Source organism: Enoplosus armatus, chromosome 2 (assembly GCF_043641665.1).
Source record: "Enoplosus armatus isolate fEnoArm2 chromosome 2, fEnoArm2.hap1, whole genome shotgun sequence".
NCBI lineage: Eukaryota > Metazoa > Chordata > Actinopteri > Centrarchiformes > Enoplosidae > Enoplosus > Enoplosus armatus.
In genome coordinates, this window is record NC_092181.1 from 14899917 (window position 1) to 14919127 (window position 19211).

At 39.7% G+C, this 19211-nt stretch overlaps 1 protein-coding gene across 1 annotated transcript in view; it reads left to right on the top strand.

Annotated features, from left to right (window-relative positions):
* The window catches only part of pcdh7a (protocadherin 7a), a 36881-nt gene extending 30267 nt beyond the window's left edge, over window positions 1-6614 (top strand). The window contains exons 6-7 of the mRNA XM_070912239.1: window positions 4118-4319; window positions 6076-6614. Of these exons, the coding sequence (XP_070768340.1) occupies window positions 4118-4319; window positions 6076-6614 (741 nt within the window). The remainder of the gene's footprint in view (window positions 1-4117; window positions 4320-6075) is intronic.
* Window positions 6615-19211: the final 12597 nt, after the last annotated feature.

The following is a 19211-nucleotide window of genomic DNA, read 5'->3' on the forward strand; positions in this document are numbered from 1 at the left end:
ATAACGAGGTCAAGGACATATCATCGATCGCCACATCATAAAGCTGACTGGCAAGAGAAGAAGGGATGATGGAGGAGGAGGAGGAGGAGGAGGAGGAGGAGGAGGGGTGGAGGAAGTGAGAGGGACGAACAGAGAAAGAAAGACAGAGGGAGAGTTACAGCTGTGAAAAGCAGAGTGGACTGCAGCATCGGCCGAGGGAAGGAAGGACAGAGGAGAGAAATAGAAAATAAAATGATCAGGATGAAGGAATGAAAGGGGGCAGCTCTGGCCAGAAAGAGGGTTAGAGGGAAATTGAATTAGATGGAATCATGGCTGAACAGATGAATTCTGTAATAGAACACACACACACACACACACACACACACACACACACACAGACCAGCACCAGGCCTCCAATAGTAGTAACTCAATACTTCTACATTCTACATTTCTACATTCATGTATTAATCCAGGTCCCAGTTTGTGCCTCTCATGTATAACCAATCACACTCGAGTCAAAGAGTTAAACATCCATTATTCAGAAAAAGAAATCCAGACAGTTTTTAGCCATGCTAGCGGCATGGCTCTAGGGATAACAATGACAGTCTGTCTGTTGGTGTTTGGTTCACCACTTTGGTCCAGACTGAAATATCTCAACAACTAGATTGCCATGACATTTTTTACAGACATTCATGGTCCCAAGAGGATGAATCCTGCTGACTGTGGTGTCCCCTTTTCTTCTAGCGGCCACCCGAAGGTTGATAGTTTTGGCTTTTAGTGAAATATTTTGACAACTATTGGATGGATTGTTATGAAAAGTGGTTTGTGTGCCCCTCAGGACGAATTGTAATCACTTTGATCATCCCCTCACGTTTCATCTAGCGCCATCATCAGGTCGACACTTCAATTTGTCTAATAATTGGTTCATGACTAAACACCTCCAAACTAATGATATCCTCATCAGCCTCAGCTCTAATTTGTCCTCACTGCTAAATTAGGAAATGTTAACATTATGCCTGCTTAGCATCACCAGGTTATTGTTGTCTTTGTGAGCATGTTAGCATTAAACTCAAAGCACAAGTGCACAAGTCAGTTCCACAGAGCTGCTAGCATAGCTGTAGAATTAGTCTTGTTTAACAACACTTACTGCTGTTCTGAAGGTATTTCCCGAATCCTCAAAGACTCAGTGAACCATCTGGATGAAAACATATTCGGTCTGTGGCACAATAAAAACAATTCAGGTTGACATCTCAGGTTGTGTATTTCCTATTTCAGGTAACTGAAAATTACATAAGACCTTGCTGTTTTTGGAAAACAAGCAAAATATTAATGTGTTACTTTATATGAAAACATAAACCACTGGAAAGTCAATGCATACCAATATTGGTGATAGTAAATATTTTAATGTGAGGAGCTAGGAGATGTCATTTCGGGCTACCATCTTAGTTTGGATCAGGAAAAAGAGGAGCAACTTTCGAAACAGGTTAAAAACAAAATATGGCTTCTTTTTTTTTTCTTCCAGATGGTTAAAAGACTCTTTGAGGATTCTGGAAATAGCTTCAGAACAATGGTAAGTTAAATGAGTTGTTGAACAACCCTCTGCGTTTTCGGAAGTTTGACAGGTATTTATTGTTTTGGAAAATGCAATGCCAATACATGAGAGGCACAAACTGGGGCTAACAACTAATCCAAACACTCCACAGTAATCTAATTTTCTTCTGTCTTATTTTGTTTCTCTGAACAGAAGGCTTGAGAGGAAATGTGTGTAGAGAAATGATTTGTCTTGTCTTGTGATCAGTAATAATTATCATTTTACAACATAATATCGTGCAATAATTATTCTGTGATCATGAAAACACATTCTGCCATGATGTCGGGTTATTATTATTCTATGATCCTAAGAAAACGGTTTTGACAGCCTGTTAAGTCAAGAAATAGAGGAATCATTTGTGATGTTGACATCACTGATCTCGAAAAACAAATTTATTATGGTGAGATTACACAATTAACTTTTTTCTCATCGCAAGAAAACAAAAATGATCCTTACCCATGCCCTCTCTGGCCCTCTATACTCAGCCCCTTTACACGTTTCCACTCACTTTTTCCCTCTCTGTGCCGTTGCCCATAGTCTGAATGATTGGAAAAGAGGTTGGACTGCTGCATCTAAGCTAATGCTCTAAAAATACATTGCTCTGTCTGTGGAGAGTTAAGATGAAGCCACTGAGATTCCAAGAACTGCTGCTTTTCCATTAGACTCTAATATCTCTTCCTCTTGCTCAGTCTTGCTTGTTCTCACCATCCCTGCTGTCGGAGCTACTCTCTCTCATCCCTCTTTCATCTAAACGTTGCTAAAAAATGGCGGAAGAAACGCTCTGTTAATTTCCCCCTTCTGCTTAATTAATTTTGCTGTGTTCCTCTCTCCTTCTTGTCTTGCACGTCCATGAGGTGAGATGTTCAACTGTTCCCTTTTCTTTTGGGTGTTTGGAAGAAAAAGGAAGAATTGGTTCAGTTTTGGCTTTTATGCCAGCCGTCCATCAGTTTCCCTCCAGATTATCCCGAGGCGACGTTCCGAGCTGAAGTTTTTCCGCCCTAATCTGCGGCTTCCCTCTGTTCCCTCACTTCCTCTCTATACGCTGCGTGTTTCAAAGCTGATCTAAACTGAAAGGGTTGTAATTTTGCGAGCAGATAAATGAGTATGAGAGGAGATAGAAGGGATGTTGTATAGAAATGGGCTTCCTGGTGCAGAGTGATCCCTCCAGGCCAGACGGAGTCATTTAACTCTCTCTGATATTCTCTCAGCATGGACTTATTACAGTCTCTTTTTTTCTCTCCAAAGTGAAAACTGGTCTGTTAACTAGACAGGGGTGATTTGTGTGTTGAAATAGCAGCAGGAGTGATGCTCCATTTGAGTGAATGATGTTCACAGTGATGGTTGCAGCCCACTGTACTTTGGAAATCCTCATGGTTAGATTTCAAGCTTTCACAAACAGAGAGGGTACTTCTTTCTTTCTTTCAGATCCCAATTAACTTCAACATAATGGTTGGTAGTCTTCCTTGGGCCAATGTAAAATAATGAAAATGAAAACAAACTGCCATTTCAAATGACACAGTGTCCATAGTAAAAGAAAAAAGGCATAACAAATCAAACATTAGTGAAATTATTTTTCAAACTCAAGGGTAAAAAATACAAATCATGAGCTGAGAACAAATAAAACTGTCTAAAATCATCAGAACTGAAAAGATAAGGATGATGATATTCTATATGTTTAATATTTTATTTAATCCAATGAAAAGACCAAAACCAACAAAGCGTTAATCAGCCTCTCTCTCTCTCAGTAACTTTTCTATCCTGTCTATGGTACTCAGCCCAAAGTCAATTTGTTCCTACCTACTGTTCCTACTAAATAGTGTTTTTGTTGGGGGTCTATTTTCAGATGGGGATTAATACACATTTGGTCAGCGAGTGAGTATTTATACACGTAACCATCCTGTATTCACAGCAGGATGGTGTAGTTGGGATTGACTTAAAATAAACCACCGTGTCCGTGTCATTTGTAATAAAGGAACATGTCACCCAATGCAGAGGTATAGCTCACTGATGTGTATTTAATTGGCAACAATGGAGCTACATCAGGCTTTGGATACACAGGCAAGACTTGTTAATAAGATTAATGCATTGCTGGTTTTGTTTTTTCAACAGGACTTGTTGACAATTAGACAAATATAGAATATCGCCAGACTTATCATTTAACATCCTTCACTAATTTCAGTAGAGCACCAAGTTAAGTGTTTTTGAGAGTGGACTCTATATTACCCAGCTGCTACAACTGGGCGCCATTCCAGATGAAAAATAAGTGTCTCCAGACAGGCCAGAGGTTTGTAAACATCAGCCATGTCCAGCAGCATTAATCTAAACTGGGATTAAAAGCCAAGGGAAAACTTTGAAACACCGCCGTGATTGGTTGATGACTATTACCCTGCATTGTAGCAGCTAAGCTCATAATCAAGGCGAACACGATCAGATAATCTCAATATGTCTTTGCAGACCCCAGCCCACCAGCCTAATCCCCAGATTTAGAATCTCAGATTAGGAATACTGAATGATTAATCCCATATTGTGTGTGTATGTTCCCTGCAGGGGACCCTTCGTCGGGTGACCTTCTCGGTAGTCAGCCAGCCCCAGGACGGCGGTTGCTATGACAGTGGCCTCGAGGACTCGGAGACGCCGAGCAGCAAGAGTTCATCAGGGCCGCGGCTGGGAGCCCTGCCGCTGCCCGAAGAAGGCTACGAGCGGACCACACCGGAGGGCAGTGTGGGGGAGGAGGAGCATGTGGAGAATGGTCAGAGCCACAACAACACACACACAGTTAACAACCAATACAATTTGTTGAACTTATTCAGAATTGCGGTCAAGATGCTGCCAGATACATTTTCTCTCTCTCAAAGCTAAATGTACTATATTCTGTGAAAGGCTTAGACATGTTTTGATTATATGCACACCCTGAATCACACAAAGACACTTTGAAACCATGGCTTGCTGTCAAGGTCTCAGGGACCTTTTCTCTTCTTACATGATGGGAAAGTGTTTCATAGAGTAAAGCAATTGTCCTGTGTGCGCATGAATGTGTCTTATGTGAAGAGCTGTTTAGAAAAGCTAATGTGTAGCAGCGTGTTGTGCCAGAGGCTCATCCATGGCCTGTCGTCAGTCAGCAGCCCATGTCTTTCCTTTCACCAACCAAATTGTGTTTTTACCTTTTTCAAGGATGGAGAGAGGCAAAAAAGGTTTTTATATGGACATGCCAGAGCCGGAACAATAGAAGCAACACACCAAGGTCACTATAACCGTATGACCTTGGTGACTGACTGTACTTCTTGGGTTAAATTTTGCTTTTTCACCAACATGTGAAATCTTGAGAATTTTGTGGAGTTTAATACATTTTTCGTCACGGTCAGAAGGAGAGAGGTATTGAACAGAGAATTCATTGTGTTGGTTATAATTATGCGGTATAATTATGTTCTTGTTTGGTTTCACATGAATTTACTGCTGCTGCTGTACATAAACAACAGGAATTAGTTTTCAGAATACAACTGAAATATTTATTTTCTTGTATTTCATTCAAGTATAGCAGAATTTAGAAAATCAAACACTGAATGAATGTTTTGTTTTCTGTTGCTGATTCGATGTGTATGGGACGTTTTACAATACCTCGAACTATCTGTAACATGACACCTGCACAGTTTCTGTTATTGGCAGGAAAGTCACATTTACCTCATCTATCCCCTCACGAAAAAATCACATGTGAATAAGGACACGTGAAAGACTGCATTTCACATGTGCTTTTTTCGTGAGGGTCATCATTATAAATCCGGTCTCCTTTTAACGTGATGTCAGTATGGATTCATAAATGACGGGTTTACATAGATAATAACCATAACCTTTGACACTTAACCTCGTAGGACATCAGCATTCAATCTCTGGTGGCCTCACTAACCTTTTGAACCAACACTCATGTGATGTAATAGCCAATATGTAACTTAATCTTTCCCTTGCATGTAAAGACATTTCTACATGTCATTCAAATACCTGGCAATTAGCGTCTCTTTGGCCTCGATAGTTGTTTGTTTTGACCTCACCTTTCACCTTTCATGTAATGCTGAGCACAGCTGGGATTTTTTTAAAACATTCTTGTGAAGTCAGCAATTTCCATTTTGCTCTAACAGCATTTTTCTTGCCTTTCTTGCTTCCTTCAAATTCTCTCCCCTCCTTTATAACTTTTGGGCTGTTTTTTTTTTCTCTCTCCTATCCTCCTCACCCAATGTTCACCTCCTCTCCTCTGTTGTACTCGATCCATCTGCTTTCTTTTCTTATCTAATTATCTCTTCTTGAAGCGTCCTGGTGACCTAGTTGTTAAGACACATGCCATTCAATGGCAGCATCCCCAGTTTGATTCTGGTTGGGTATCTTTGCTGCCTGTCATACCCCTCTCTCTCTCCCTGTATTTCCTGTCTCTACCTAAAACTATCTAATGAAGGCAGAAACGCCAGCAAAATTCTTCGCCCTTCATTTCCTCTTTTTTGTCTCTTTACTATGTCCAGACGCCAGACAGCTGCCAGACGTAGCCCTGACAGGAAAGTGTACCAGGGAGTGTGATGAGTTTGGCCACTCTGACACTTGTTGGATGCCTGTCCGCCCTTCGCCTCGCCAGCGTCAGCGCCACGGCAGCGACCCCCCACGGCTCTCCACCTTCGCCCCAGGAGACAATAACAACAATCTCCGTGGTAACGACCATGAGAGTGACAGCGAGAGCGCTGGCAGCGCAGGGAGCTCAGAACCCGGGGTGGTCGTCGACGGAGAAGGTCAGAGATTACCCTTAGCCAACGGGGATCCTCTCGGCACCCTGGGTAGTGGAGACCGCAACAGGAACATGGGCGATCACAACCGTAACCTTCTGAACCGCAAGATGACTTCAGCATCCTACGACACGTTTAGCAGCGCAGGCTTCGGGAGGCGCCAGCCAGAGGAGGAAGGAGGAGAAGGTCAGAACCCGCCCGAGGTCATACCACTGACGCGGACAGGAGGGGACTACAAGACCACGTCCTGCCTCACGTTGTCACGCCGCGAGGTCTACCTGTGACAGCCCTGCAATGGAGTAATCCGCTCCCTTTTCTGAAAAAGAGGGAGGGTTAAGACTTTACTGGCAAGTCATCAGTTTGGAAGGCCTTTTAAACCTGTGAAGATGTGAAAATGTCAGAAAAGATGTTTTCTAAACGCTGTATATCAAATTGGAACTTTTGGATTCTGACTAATATTTATAGGCACTTAAACTTAAGCAAGTGAGGGATCAACTCTTGGGAGAGCTCTGACCAGGAGTACTTTCTAAAAAAAAGTCTTTTTTAACTAGTGAAAGTTGCCTACAGGCAAATATCCTATTATGTCCATGTGGAGGAGGACAACTTCATCTCTTCTTTTTACCTGAATCCAATGCATGCCTGACCCTCTGCCACAGAGGGATCTGTGTAAAGAAGAGAGAGACTGAGACTGAGTAAATCCTGTTGCTATAAATGCCTCGGTGTATACAAAAACTTTTACTGAGGCTACAGCGGGCAAGATTTGGACTCAACTGGTGAACCATCTGCTGAAAAACCACTGAGGTCTTATCCAGTCAAAAGAGATGAAAAGAAGTAACGGGTCTTTGATTGAGTTATTTGGATGTTATTCAAACCAATCAAACTTTCTAATGCCTAATCAACTCTACTGTAACACAAGACGGGGATATTAACCAATCAAACTGCTAATCCCGTGAGAATCTTAACAAGTCATAAACAGAGTATCAAAGCACCAACAAAAGTGTGGTCACTGTACAGTTACACGGTAGAAAAAAAATGTGCTGATCTCAAAAATCAGGTATTGTTCTTTAAAAACATAAACGATTCAGAACAAACTGCGACAATGTGAAAAGAAATACTTTTTTACAGTAATAAAATGTAAACATTCAGAATACAAGGTTCTCATAGAGTGTCAGTAGTGCCAGTAATCCGGCGTGTGTGAAAATATGTGTTTATTATTTTTACCGTCACACCCAGTCTGTATGTATATATTCTATGTATGTATTTGATAAAACGGCAGTGTTATCGCTCTGCTTATGTCCACCGTTTCAGAGTAGACTGAGGTGCTGAGTTCACTACACGCCTGCAGTATCCTAACAGTGTTCATGTATCATAAATGTTCTTTCACACACATGCACACACACATGTACACATGCACGCATGCACACACATAGACCTAAGCATGTAAACACAAACTCATAAAGTGCATTTACAGAATGTGAACATGCATAGGGCCACAGTTTATGACATGATTCAGTGGCCGTGTAACATAAAGTATATAATAACTTGCATTAAATTTCATACAGAAAACATTAAGCACACACACACACACACGCACACACGCACACACATGCAGCATATTAAAACATAAGTAGAAACATAAACCCATATTAAGATGTGCGCAATGCGCAATTCATATGCACTATGTGTGTATGTGCTCTTAATCATAATTTTTTAACATATTGCCTCTCATTGAACTAGCTGTAGCATTTTGCCTGCTCCCCTCCAGACAGTATTTAAACATGAAATGTATTTAAATAATTACTCATCTCTCTGACTGATGTGTGGGGCTACATTAAAGGGAATTGTATGTAATGATAAGACAATGTGGGAATATGAGATATTCTGCATACTGTAAGTAATACTCATAGAAAAACCAAATTTCTGTAAGAAAAAAAAGGAAATGAAAAAAGGACTCTGCATGAAAGAAAGATAATGCTAAGTTTTTTTCTCTCTTTTTAAAACCACACGCCTTTTTGGATACCACGCCTATTTGGATACATCTGTACTATATGTGTGTGCTTACGGGGAAATGGAGATAATGATGGCAGCAAGGGAGTTAGCTTCAGTGGATTAAACTGTTTCTTCTTTATCGTAGAGCGAGTTTGGGGTAACCTTGGGTCTTTCTCTCAGTTTCCGCGGCCCGGAGTTGGCACGAAGGGTGCCGTAGGCTGTAACAAAAAAGAACACAATGTAGTGGTAGCGCAGAGTTCTGATGCACCCTTTTCACCGCACAGTGCCGACCTGAACACGCCCATACTGCTGTGCTGAACCGCACAGATAACAGACTCCTTCACGTTCGTCCTTCCCAGCAGCTACTGCACGACTCCAGACACACACTGCTGCACTGGGCTGAAGAGTGGGTGTGGATCGAGGCCAGTACATCTTAATTCCCATCATCAGTGTGTGGTTCAGTGGTGTGATAGGGATAATAGGGTTAGGTCGTCCCTGTGGTCTTAATGAGTTTCCTTTCTCCTCTCTTCTCCTCCCTTGATCTGCGCTGATCTCATTAATGTCTGGATAGGCGAATGTAACACTGCTGGAAACTGCCAGTAAGTGTGTCTCTGTGTTCTGGTTGTTTTGGATCGGATGAGGCAAAGGAGACATGCTTGTTAAGGCTGTGCTCCAATTTAGTTCATAGATCCTTGTAGAGCATAGAGTTAGTTAGAAAGGAGAGTAACACTCAGGTAAGATGTGTGAAAATGTTTAACTTGTTAACTAACTAACTGCGTGTGGTTTTGGCCACACACAAACGCACACGCTGTTGCTGCTTCACTGTCCCCTCACTGAAAGATAACTAAGTAAGTACGTAGTAAGTACCATGTCCTCTACATTGGTTTCACAACTTTAATAAGGCTGAGAAATGGGTGTGTTCTATGTGCGTGACTACACTTTGTATACCTGTATATATCTTCAACTTCACAGCTCTGTGACCGACCCCCTTTAGCTTGTTTTAAGCCACTGTTGTACTTACTCCCTAAGCCTTCATTACCCTCAAATCCCCAACATGGCTGTTTACTGAGCTCTGTTATTGATGGACTGTGCTAAGGATGTAACGAAACTCCTAACACATGGAGTTAATCTGTTCATGGGGAGTTCACATTGAAAAGGGATTGGTGAAAACAATCACAACATCCTGCAGGGTATATACACCAAGAGACAGAAGGACACATGCTCTATCTCTGGGAGAAGGAGCTGAGATAAGTATGTCTCAATCCCTTGGACGCCAGAAAGGTCTTGAAGGACTAACGTCCAGTTTGTGAGTTTTGGAAAGAGACTCTTGACACAGCCCTGCCCCTTCAAAGTGGCAGATATTTCTTCAAACTGCTGTTTTAAGGCAGTTCCATTACAGCACTTTTCAAACCCTCCCATGTGGATTTAAGGGAACTTGCTGTACATGAATCTTTGTGGGTGTGTATCTTTTTTCTACTGCACGTTTAACATGAATATGTTTCAGTCTACTGCAAAACAGAGAGGGGAGACAGACAGAGAAGAGCGTAACGTCTGAGATCTATCACCCACTAATCAAGACATTTTGAAAAACAGACCCTTCAGCGCACATCATGTACCTGTCATCCCCCTTGTGCTGTTATCCTTATAGCCATGTACAGATAAAACTACACTATAGAACAGACAACTGGAAACCATAACAGACAATGGCATGCTTAAGGTCTTCAAATCTGCACTTGAGAAAAAAATGAGAAAAAAAATGGTATTTTTATTTTCCTCTCCTTTCTTTTCTTTTCTTATGGGGCTGGCTCTGTTTTTTGCTGCTCCCTTCCTGTAATTACACAATGAACTAATTGCATTTGCTATGACGAGGAAGAAGAGGAGCTGTCGACGAATGGTTTGGTACGAAGATGAATCATGTAAAAGTTTGACTTTGACATTAAAAACTTCAAACACTCTTGTTTGTCTGTTGACTTTTTGAAGATTATTTCACACAATAACAATGAAATAAACAATAGTTGGGGCACTTTTAACGATTCCAAACAAAATATTTGCAAAATAAGCCTCAAGAAGATCAGTTTGAGATGACCAATTATTGGTAGCAAGACATGGGAACAAAAACGGTTGTGATGTCTGCAAAATAATTTGTAAGCTGTAATTAATAGTTCATAGATCATCAGCTAGTGTTTTATAGATCCGTTATAAGCCATTAACCAACAACTAAAATGGTGCCTTGTTAGAAAGTGGTACCAAACAGCTGACAAAACAATCTCTGCTCAAGGTCCACTTCGCTTGTTCAGGAGCTTTTTTTTTGTAGGTGTTAAAACTCACACTTCCATGACAAATGAACAAAATTCATCTGCTAATGTGTCCATGTGATACAGTCGAAAGCTCCAAAACAAGCGACTAAGTGGACCTTTGGAGATTGTATTGTCGCCTCCTGTTTCCAAGGTCAAGAATGAAGCATCAAGCTCAATTTTTAAACAGTTGTAATGTCCAACCAACAGAACCAAAATGCTTCCATTTAGCAGAATGACACCTCGAAACTCTTATTTTAATGGGTAATGTCAATTTGCACCTGGCGTGCTGACTACAATATATTTCTAGTACATCACTAAAATGTGACACAATCCATCAGCTTTATCTTTGAAAGGTGAATTTTCTGAACTGGATCCTGCTGCAAGAAAACTTTAAAAATCTAAAGGGCAATTTGGACTTAGACTTATCGGAAAATGCTTCAGAGGTGTTAACTGCGGCACAGATTAGTGTGAAGGACTCAAAATGTCAAAAAAGGCCCGCAATCTGTATTCCGTTTTGTCCAGTATGCAACACTGACACCATGTGGTCATGAATCAGTATTACTTTAGTTTTCTGGCAGTGCATATGATCATACTGTTGCATGCTGCTCTCCTTTGTATCAAATTAGTTTGGTGAATTGGTGATCATCCATTTCATGTACAACAAAATCACCTCTACCAATAATACCAACAAGCCAAATTAATGTTTCAATGTTCAATTAGCATCAATTAACATCTTCAACATCAAAACAATCAAAAAGCAAAATCTACACTGTTTTCCATTTTAACAGGCCAGGAAGTTGATCTGAACACAGGTCCATCACTTAATGCAGATCCACTGCAGCCTGCTAATTCGATTTTTCAAACAATTACAACTTAATATTCTCACCGCAGGTTGAATGAATTATGCTGTTTGAGGAAAGGATCAAAATTGTGTTTTTCTAGGCTGATGGCTTATATCAATCTAACATTTGATTTTGGGTTTAGTTGAAATGTCAATTCATGGATTCTAAGGCCCTTATAATTTGTGTCCTCATTATCTGCAATTAGTATAATCACTTGTATTAAAATGATAGCATGTGTCTGTAAAAGTAAAAGTCTGTTCCAACTAAAAATTAGGAAATACTGACCACAGTTTTAGGTCTTCAGGAAAAAACAGTCCCAACATTACCATCCCCGAAGGACCGATTGTCCTGCGGCCTGCAATAAAGCCATAAAAACACACATAAAAGAAAAATCATTAAACCACACAATAAAAGGTATTAGCAACCTTCTCTGAAACATCAAAAGCATCAGGTATCATATCAATCAACTACTAGCTGTAAGTCATCTCATATAAGTGGCGACCATAAAAGGCTTCGCAAATAAATCACACTGTTTCGCCAGATAAATGGACAAGGAGTTGCCTGCTCTGCAAAAAAAAAGGCATGTCAGTTTCTTTGAACTCTTAATTAAATTCCAGGGATAGACCCAGTGGATGTGCATTTTATTGATTTTATGAAGATAGAGGAAAATGTTGCGAGGGAGGTGTCTGGTGAAGTAAACCTCAGAATGTTAACCTCCTCACACACTGTCCAGTATATCAAATGGTCTTTGGAGTTGTCAGATGCTTTTAGGGGCTTAGGCAGACTTCTTTTCTGAGTGAAAGCGAGTTGAAGTGAATTTCCTTTACATGCAGAGAGAGGGAGAGAGTACCTTGGGCTAATGGCTTCAAAGTGAAAAAACATAATCGTGTAACATGTTGAAATTTCTCTATCTTGCTCAGTTGTGCTTATCCTGTCAGTAGGAAATGTTTTCTGATGTCCAGTCAGTTAACATCTATAGCAGGGTGCTGCAACCCTTCAACACCAAAGAAACATTCAGCATCAGTACAGCTGAGCATAAAGCATCGCAGCTGTGATAAATTATGTCGGCGCTGTGTTCCTCTGTTCAGGAAAGCCTTGCAGCAGAGCTGTAAACATTCTTTCTTGCTGAGAAATGCGTCAGGCGGGTTGTTGATGTGAGATTTGATCCTCCCTGTGTTCCTCCGTAGGCTGTCATTTATGTCTCTTCATCTTTCCATGGTCACAACAGTCTGAACTCATCAAAGCTGTGCCATCAGCAGTAGAATAGCAGGAAATAACACATATACAACATGAAACATGTAAGCACATCCTTAAGTAGGACGATATTATGTATATATCGTCGAACAACTACACCTACAAACTGAGTCCACTCCACATTTTCTTAAATCTTTTGGGGTGAGAAAAGGTGTAAACTTTTAGCTTTTTACACCATTAATTCCCAAAAGATAAAATATATTTGTTTGCCAGTGTTCTGTTGGAGACTAGATAGTGACATTGCTTCTACTATAATGTGTGAAGACTTTATAGACCTAATTAAAGCTAGTTTACACCTCACAATTTTGTAAGGCTTCTGATGTTGATCGTATTTATGCAGTTCTCTCAATAGTGTTGGGTTGTCTATTTATTTAGCATGTAGATGTACAAGTCCTGAGGTTTGGGCTGGAATAGATCAAGGGAAAGTGAAGTTTCTAGTTCATTCTAGTGGAATTCATTCTTCTATGTTCCAAGTGAAATTTGGATTTGTAAACTGATGGGAACTAATTAAACCAGTGTAGATTGCCCTATCTGCCTGTTCAATATAATGGTCCTGGTGTTTTGTTAAAACTTTGAGGCTCATTAGAAGTACCTTTATCCAAACAAAAGATTTCCAGAATCACAAATTCTTACCTCGATGGTGACACATGATGGTAAAATGTGAATTTGGAATTTTGGGCCAGTTGTGGTGTAATTCTCTGTCCTCACAGATTGGTCTGAGAATGTGGTCCTCACAAAGTATTAAAGACCTGTCTGGATGTGTGTGTGTGGATGTGGCTGATGACCTGCAGGTGTTGATGTGTGATTTGCTGTTTCCAGTGATTGCAGAGATGTCTCATCTCTGCCGATTGACTGGTAGTTGACAGCTTCGAGCTTCTAAAAGACCAGAGAAAATATCGCTCTGTGGTTTCACTCTCTTGTTGTTTTTCTCAATGAGTGCACAGCTCCCCAGGTGTTGTGTGGTTACTAATTGAGAAAGTTTTTGGCTTGTGTGTAGATAAATGACAGCTTCAAGCTGTGAAAGTAGTGATATGTGAGAAGATATTAGGCAGCTCGAGGCTGCAATTTCGAAACCTGTAATTACTTGTATATATCATTAAAAAGTAGTTAATAGCACTGGAATAATCCACTTAGTAGTTTTTTGGTTTTATTGGCGGCAGTAGGGTTAGAGGCTAGTACAGGCTTGACCATTGAACAAAAGCTCAACATGGACACCAACTGGACAAAAGGGTGTGTTACAGCCTGAATATCATGCTGCGTATGGTGGAGGTCCCCCAGTTGATTTCAGATGTCAGCCTCATAGCAATATTAATTTGGTTCATAGCCTGCTGTGAAAAATACTTAATTAAGACTTGAATGTGTGAAGCAGACTGTCGATAATGTATAATCATTAGGTCAATTAAGTCAAACAGTAAATCTTTATAGAATGAATGATGTTGGGACAAAGAAAACATTTTACAGAAAAGAAAACTACAGTTTATAAATGTACACTGCAACACTTCGAAGATAACATAATGACATTAGTACCAAAGGCACGGTAATATGTAAGGGCTAATTGCAGCCAGCGTCAGTTTTGCAATATATTTAGATAGAGTTGTCTACATTAAACCAGGAATGTGCTGTTGACAGAGAGAGATTAATGTTATATTCCCTTGAAATGACTATCAAAACCGTTAACTATCTATTGAAGGTCAATATAGGTTAGAAATTACTCCTAAATTACTACCTTATTGTTAGTTTTTGATTGGATGTTATTCACAATGTGACTGAATTCAGAAGAGAAATATGGCAATGTTTTTTGTTTATTGCATAGTTGCTGGATGCAGCTCAGATATGCACAGCAGGGACCGGAGGGACCATCAGTGGTAGAAGAACAGCACAGCTGGCTCAGTAATTTGCCTGGACGCAGTCAACCCTCTGTTAGTCCCAAACAGCCACCCGTTCCTTTCAAGGGATGGGAAGTCTCTGCATTGTTATGGCACCTGTTCAAACTTCTGTATACCCTAAGCACACACAGCCATTGTTTTCAATTTCTGTGATTTTCATGGCCTGCTCTAGAAAATGGAAGACTTGCATAATTTCAGTCTCACAAGCTCAATATTACATCCCTTTGGTTTGCTCCCAGAGCAGATGGCAGCAGCAGCAGCATGCTGGTCTCTGTTGGTCTCTGTGAAGGTGATGTTGTCTGGAATCAGTTCATCTGTAGTAGACGGCAGAAAATGTTCACATATACTGTACAGTCTTTATGTTATGAATAAAAATATCTGAAGCTAGTGGACTCTCAAAGAGGTTTCACAGGGAAGATCGCAACTGCAGATATGTCAGACTGTGCTATTACTACTCTGCATTAGAGCATGCTTTTAACATTTTGCCGTGTTTACAGTACACCCTGTCTGCTGCCCATGACATTTAAAATTCTGTTATAGTTATAGTTCATATATATATAAAGATCATGAAGAATTTTGGCTGGTCTTGAACATCAAAAATACAGTTTGTGTGGAAAATCTAAACAGCAAACAGCAGCAAATAAACCTTCGGGTGTGTCACAGTTTATGAAAGAATGCATTTTGATATGATGCTTATCTAAATATTTAAGCAACGGTCGAATGAGGAGTGTAAATTTAAAAACAACACCAATTTCAAACAAACTCATCTAGGCCTACCAAAGAGTTTTCCTTTGAGAAAACACGAAGAAGTGAAGTAAATTAGCTGTTATTGTCAAGGACTACAATAAAAGGAAACATTCCTCTGGGAAAACAGATGGGTGTAAATACACTGCAGATGTGGCATAACTAATTATATACAGTGGTGTGACACATTGAAAGTGAAAGCATTTTCAAGCTGGTAACAAGCTGACAGCTATAGTATATAACAAGACTAAATGTTTAGTGATATATGGCTTGTTCTATAAGTTCTGTTAATGCCATTAGAGACTGCAGTTTTCATTGCACTTGATGTGTATTTTTTTTCTGAGTATTCCTATACGTATTTGCTTAACATTCTGCTCTTACAGTATTTTTAGAACCCTTATTTCTTAATTAGCTTGGAGTGCCTGATCGGTGGTTGCCTTGGGCAGAGGGACCATGAGAGAGTTTTCCTGTCTCGATTGTTTGATGGAAATTAAAGGAAAGATAGCTGCCAGACAGGTTTTTCGCTCTCATACTCCGCAAATATACCAAATTTTAAAATTTATTACACTACAAATTTCATATATTACTGAGGCTATGCTGTAACAAGCATGGATGGAAGGGATTTCATGAGTATTCTGTGTGTATCATTAGATGACACTTATGTGACTAATTGCAAATATGATTTCTTTATTTTTCATGTATTGCGGGACTTAAAAAAGTCCCGAGGGGGGAATATGATGTGTATTATTTGGTACTAATCATAAAAGTAGTCTTTTCAGAAAATGATATACAGTACAAAGTTGCCATGTATGCAATGTTCCAGGTAAACAACTAGCACACGTTGGGGTCCCATAAAGATAAGATGTGTTCCAGGAACACAACTAACAGATGTTGGGGTCCCATAAAGATAAGATGTATTGTTGTTTAGTGGTCTTCTTTGGTATGTGAAAGGTCATTCTGAGAGGTCTCTTTTCCTGACCCCTCGACAGGAAACAGAAGTTTACAGACTCATGTGTTGTAGTAGAACCCCATGTATGCTTAAAGGTATAAAAGACGAGCTTGAACAGTGTTCAGGGCAGCAGTACTGATTCGGCTACGGGTGCTGTACAGGTCAAGATGCGCATGCCTGTTGATCCTGATCTTTGATGCAAATAAAGAATATTATGTGAAAAGTCAGTATCAGCGGAGTTTCCTTCCATCATCGAATCATCGTCTAAATCTGGGGAATGAAGAAGAAATTGACGACACACTCCTTGCCTGTGAGATTTTGATTCAGTATTTCTTGTGTACATGTGAAAATGCTGGTCTTACAGGGATCAGATCAGGAGGTCAAACACATTAGGGTTCATTGTCTCTGAAGAGTGAACGTCCAGAGCAAACTTAATGCTAAAGGAAACACTTGGCCCAGACTGGTGCAACACATTTAATTTTAGGGCTTAACCTGTACAAAATGCATGACAATAGCTAGCAACACTGTTTGTATCATCATCAGCTCTGCTATCACTCTTGCCTGTGAAGGGAGCTGCAATAACTTCAGTTGACTTGGTCTACATTAACTAAATATTTTACCAGGCTGTAACTGACCATTAGTGATAGCAATTAGTATTAGCACTTTTACTATGAAAGTAAGCAAGGGAAAAATGAAAATGCTTTAAATTAATTTGTGAAATTATTAGAATAATAACACTTTGCTGAGCAGCACATTACCGCTTAATCTCATTAAGGAATTTGTTGCTTCACACCCAGTTTAATGTGTTACATCTGAAAGGAAAGGAAATGTGAAAAAAATGTCATGCTACATTTATTTAGTTATATAAATATAATTTATAATTTAAAATATATAATTTAATTTAAATGTAATTATATTTACATTTTTAAAATGGGAGCGCTTTATAGTGGCAGCACATTTCAACCTCCAGCTGACTGATAACATTAAACACATCCACTTTAATATTTTAATATTTAATATTTCTACTGTAAGGAAGAAGTGACAGTCAGTGCCTCACCTGTCCTTGCTCTGTTCATTTATTTGCCCAGCAACATATTTTCATTAAAAAAATAATTTCATTGAATTCTTTTTCAATTCAATTTGTCAGAACAGTCCTTCATGAATTTTTGACATTAGGCTATAAACAGACACAGAATTAAATTCATTGCCACAATGCTTTATAATGTCATTACAGATTACATTCAGTTCTGATTCATGATTTTTTTTTCTATTTCATACAATGTCACGGGTTTGGATTTCTGTTTTTAGTCAATTGTGTGCTCCTTCCTTTTCTAGGTAAAGTTTTTTTTATCTGTTTCCACCTCCATTTCAACTTTAAACTATCCAATATCCATTTTTTCTCCCCCTAATGTGTGTATTTTGTAGTTTCATTGCTCTTATGTACACGTGTCTAAATCAACCCACTCTGATATGAACTGAATTGAAATATACATATATGACTGATCCTGGAGACTAATCAGACATGACATTCATGGTTGCCAGGCATGAAAGAAAAATGTCTTCCACCACTTAATATTTAAAAGTTTTAAGGTATCGGTGACACAAAAGGAGAATATCATGCCGTAAAATTAACAAAACACAGGTGTTTATTGGGGTGGAATTACTTGTAATTTAAATTCTGTTTTTGATTACCATCACATGACTGTGTCTCACCTGGATGGGTGTGTCGAAGTTCCCTTTGGCATGATGTGTGAGTCTCTCTCGTGTGTTGAACCCGTACTGTCATGACTGAAGCACTTGCAATTCAATCTGACAGAACGTCTTGCCACAAATTATTTGTGCCAGAGAAATCCAGCAGACAAAGAATAAACATGGCATGAGAAAGGATTTGAAGTATCTGAATCACAATTACAGTCGGAGCCAAATATTAGTCACGTTGAGCTGGTATTAAACTCTCAGGAATGTTTGTTTTACCATCATTTTTGACAACAGTCAAGTCTTTATTGATCATTAGTGGTTCCATTGGAGACACCAGACAACAGCGACAAAACAGAGCGGCATAGAAACACTAAATGTACCAAGAAAGCATCCAGAAAAAAATAAAAACAGCTTAAAAAGATTCTCAGTGAAGTTTTAAAGAGCAGGGGTGGGAGCTGAAGCCCTTTTACAGCGGTGAGTTGAGCATGTTATCACAACAAAGATCTATTTCTGGCATAAGTGACTGGCAGAAAACTATCACACACTCTTTACTGTGAAACTCTATTACGTAGGTACAGCAATCTAGAAATTCATTTTGCAGCCCACAGCTGTTTTTGTATTTGTTTCAACTGTTAATCTACTGTCACACTTCATAGGAGAGCATTGACACATTTGCATATAATATCTGATGGTGGAGAGGAAGTTGCATTGCTTTTATTGACGTTCACAGCGATGTTAAAATAAATGAATGTGTTCTGAACCTAGTAAGAGCTGGCTCTATCCACAGTGAATGCCATTATGTGTTCAAAGCATACATTTACCAGTATAAGAATATGTTTGTGCTGTTGAATACAAATGTGCTTCGAGTACAATTTTTAAGTGTTCCTCCATTGTAACAATAAACCACAAGTAGTGCAACATCTAAAGACGTGTCCATGCAATATGTATAACTGAGCCACTTGAGCCACATTGAAACAAATATTGCCAAGATGTTGAAAAACAGATGCGGGAGAAATCTGTTATTTCTCCAGCTGTCCACCAGATGGGTGGAAAGGAGCACCATGTCTGAGCAGACCCACACAGTAAGACGTGGGATGTGAGGAAGAATAAGGAGGAAGTCATGCTCACGGGAAAGGAGATAACGACATTATGACATAACACTGGGGTCACATTTGGGTGCTTGGAGGGGGTCCAACACCAGATCTGTGTGTGTGTTTGTGTG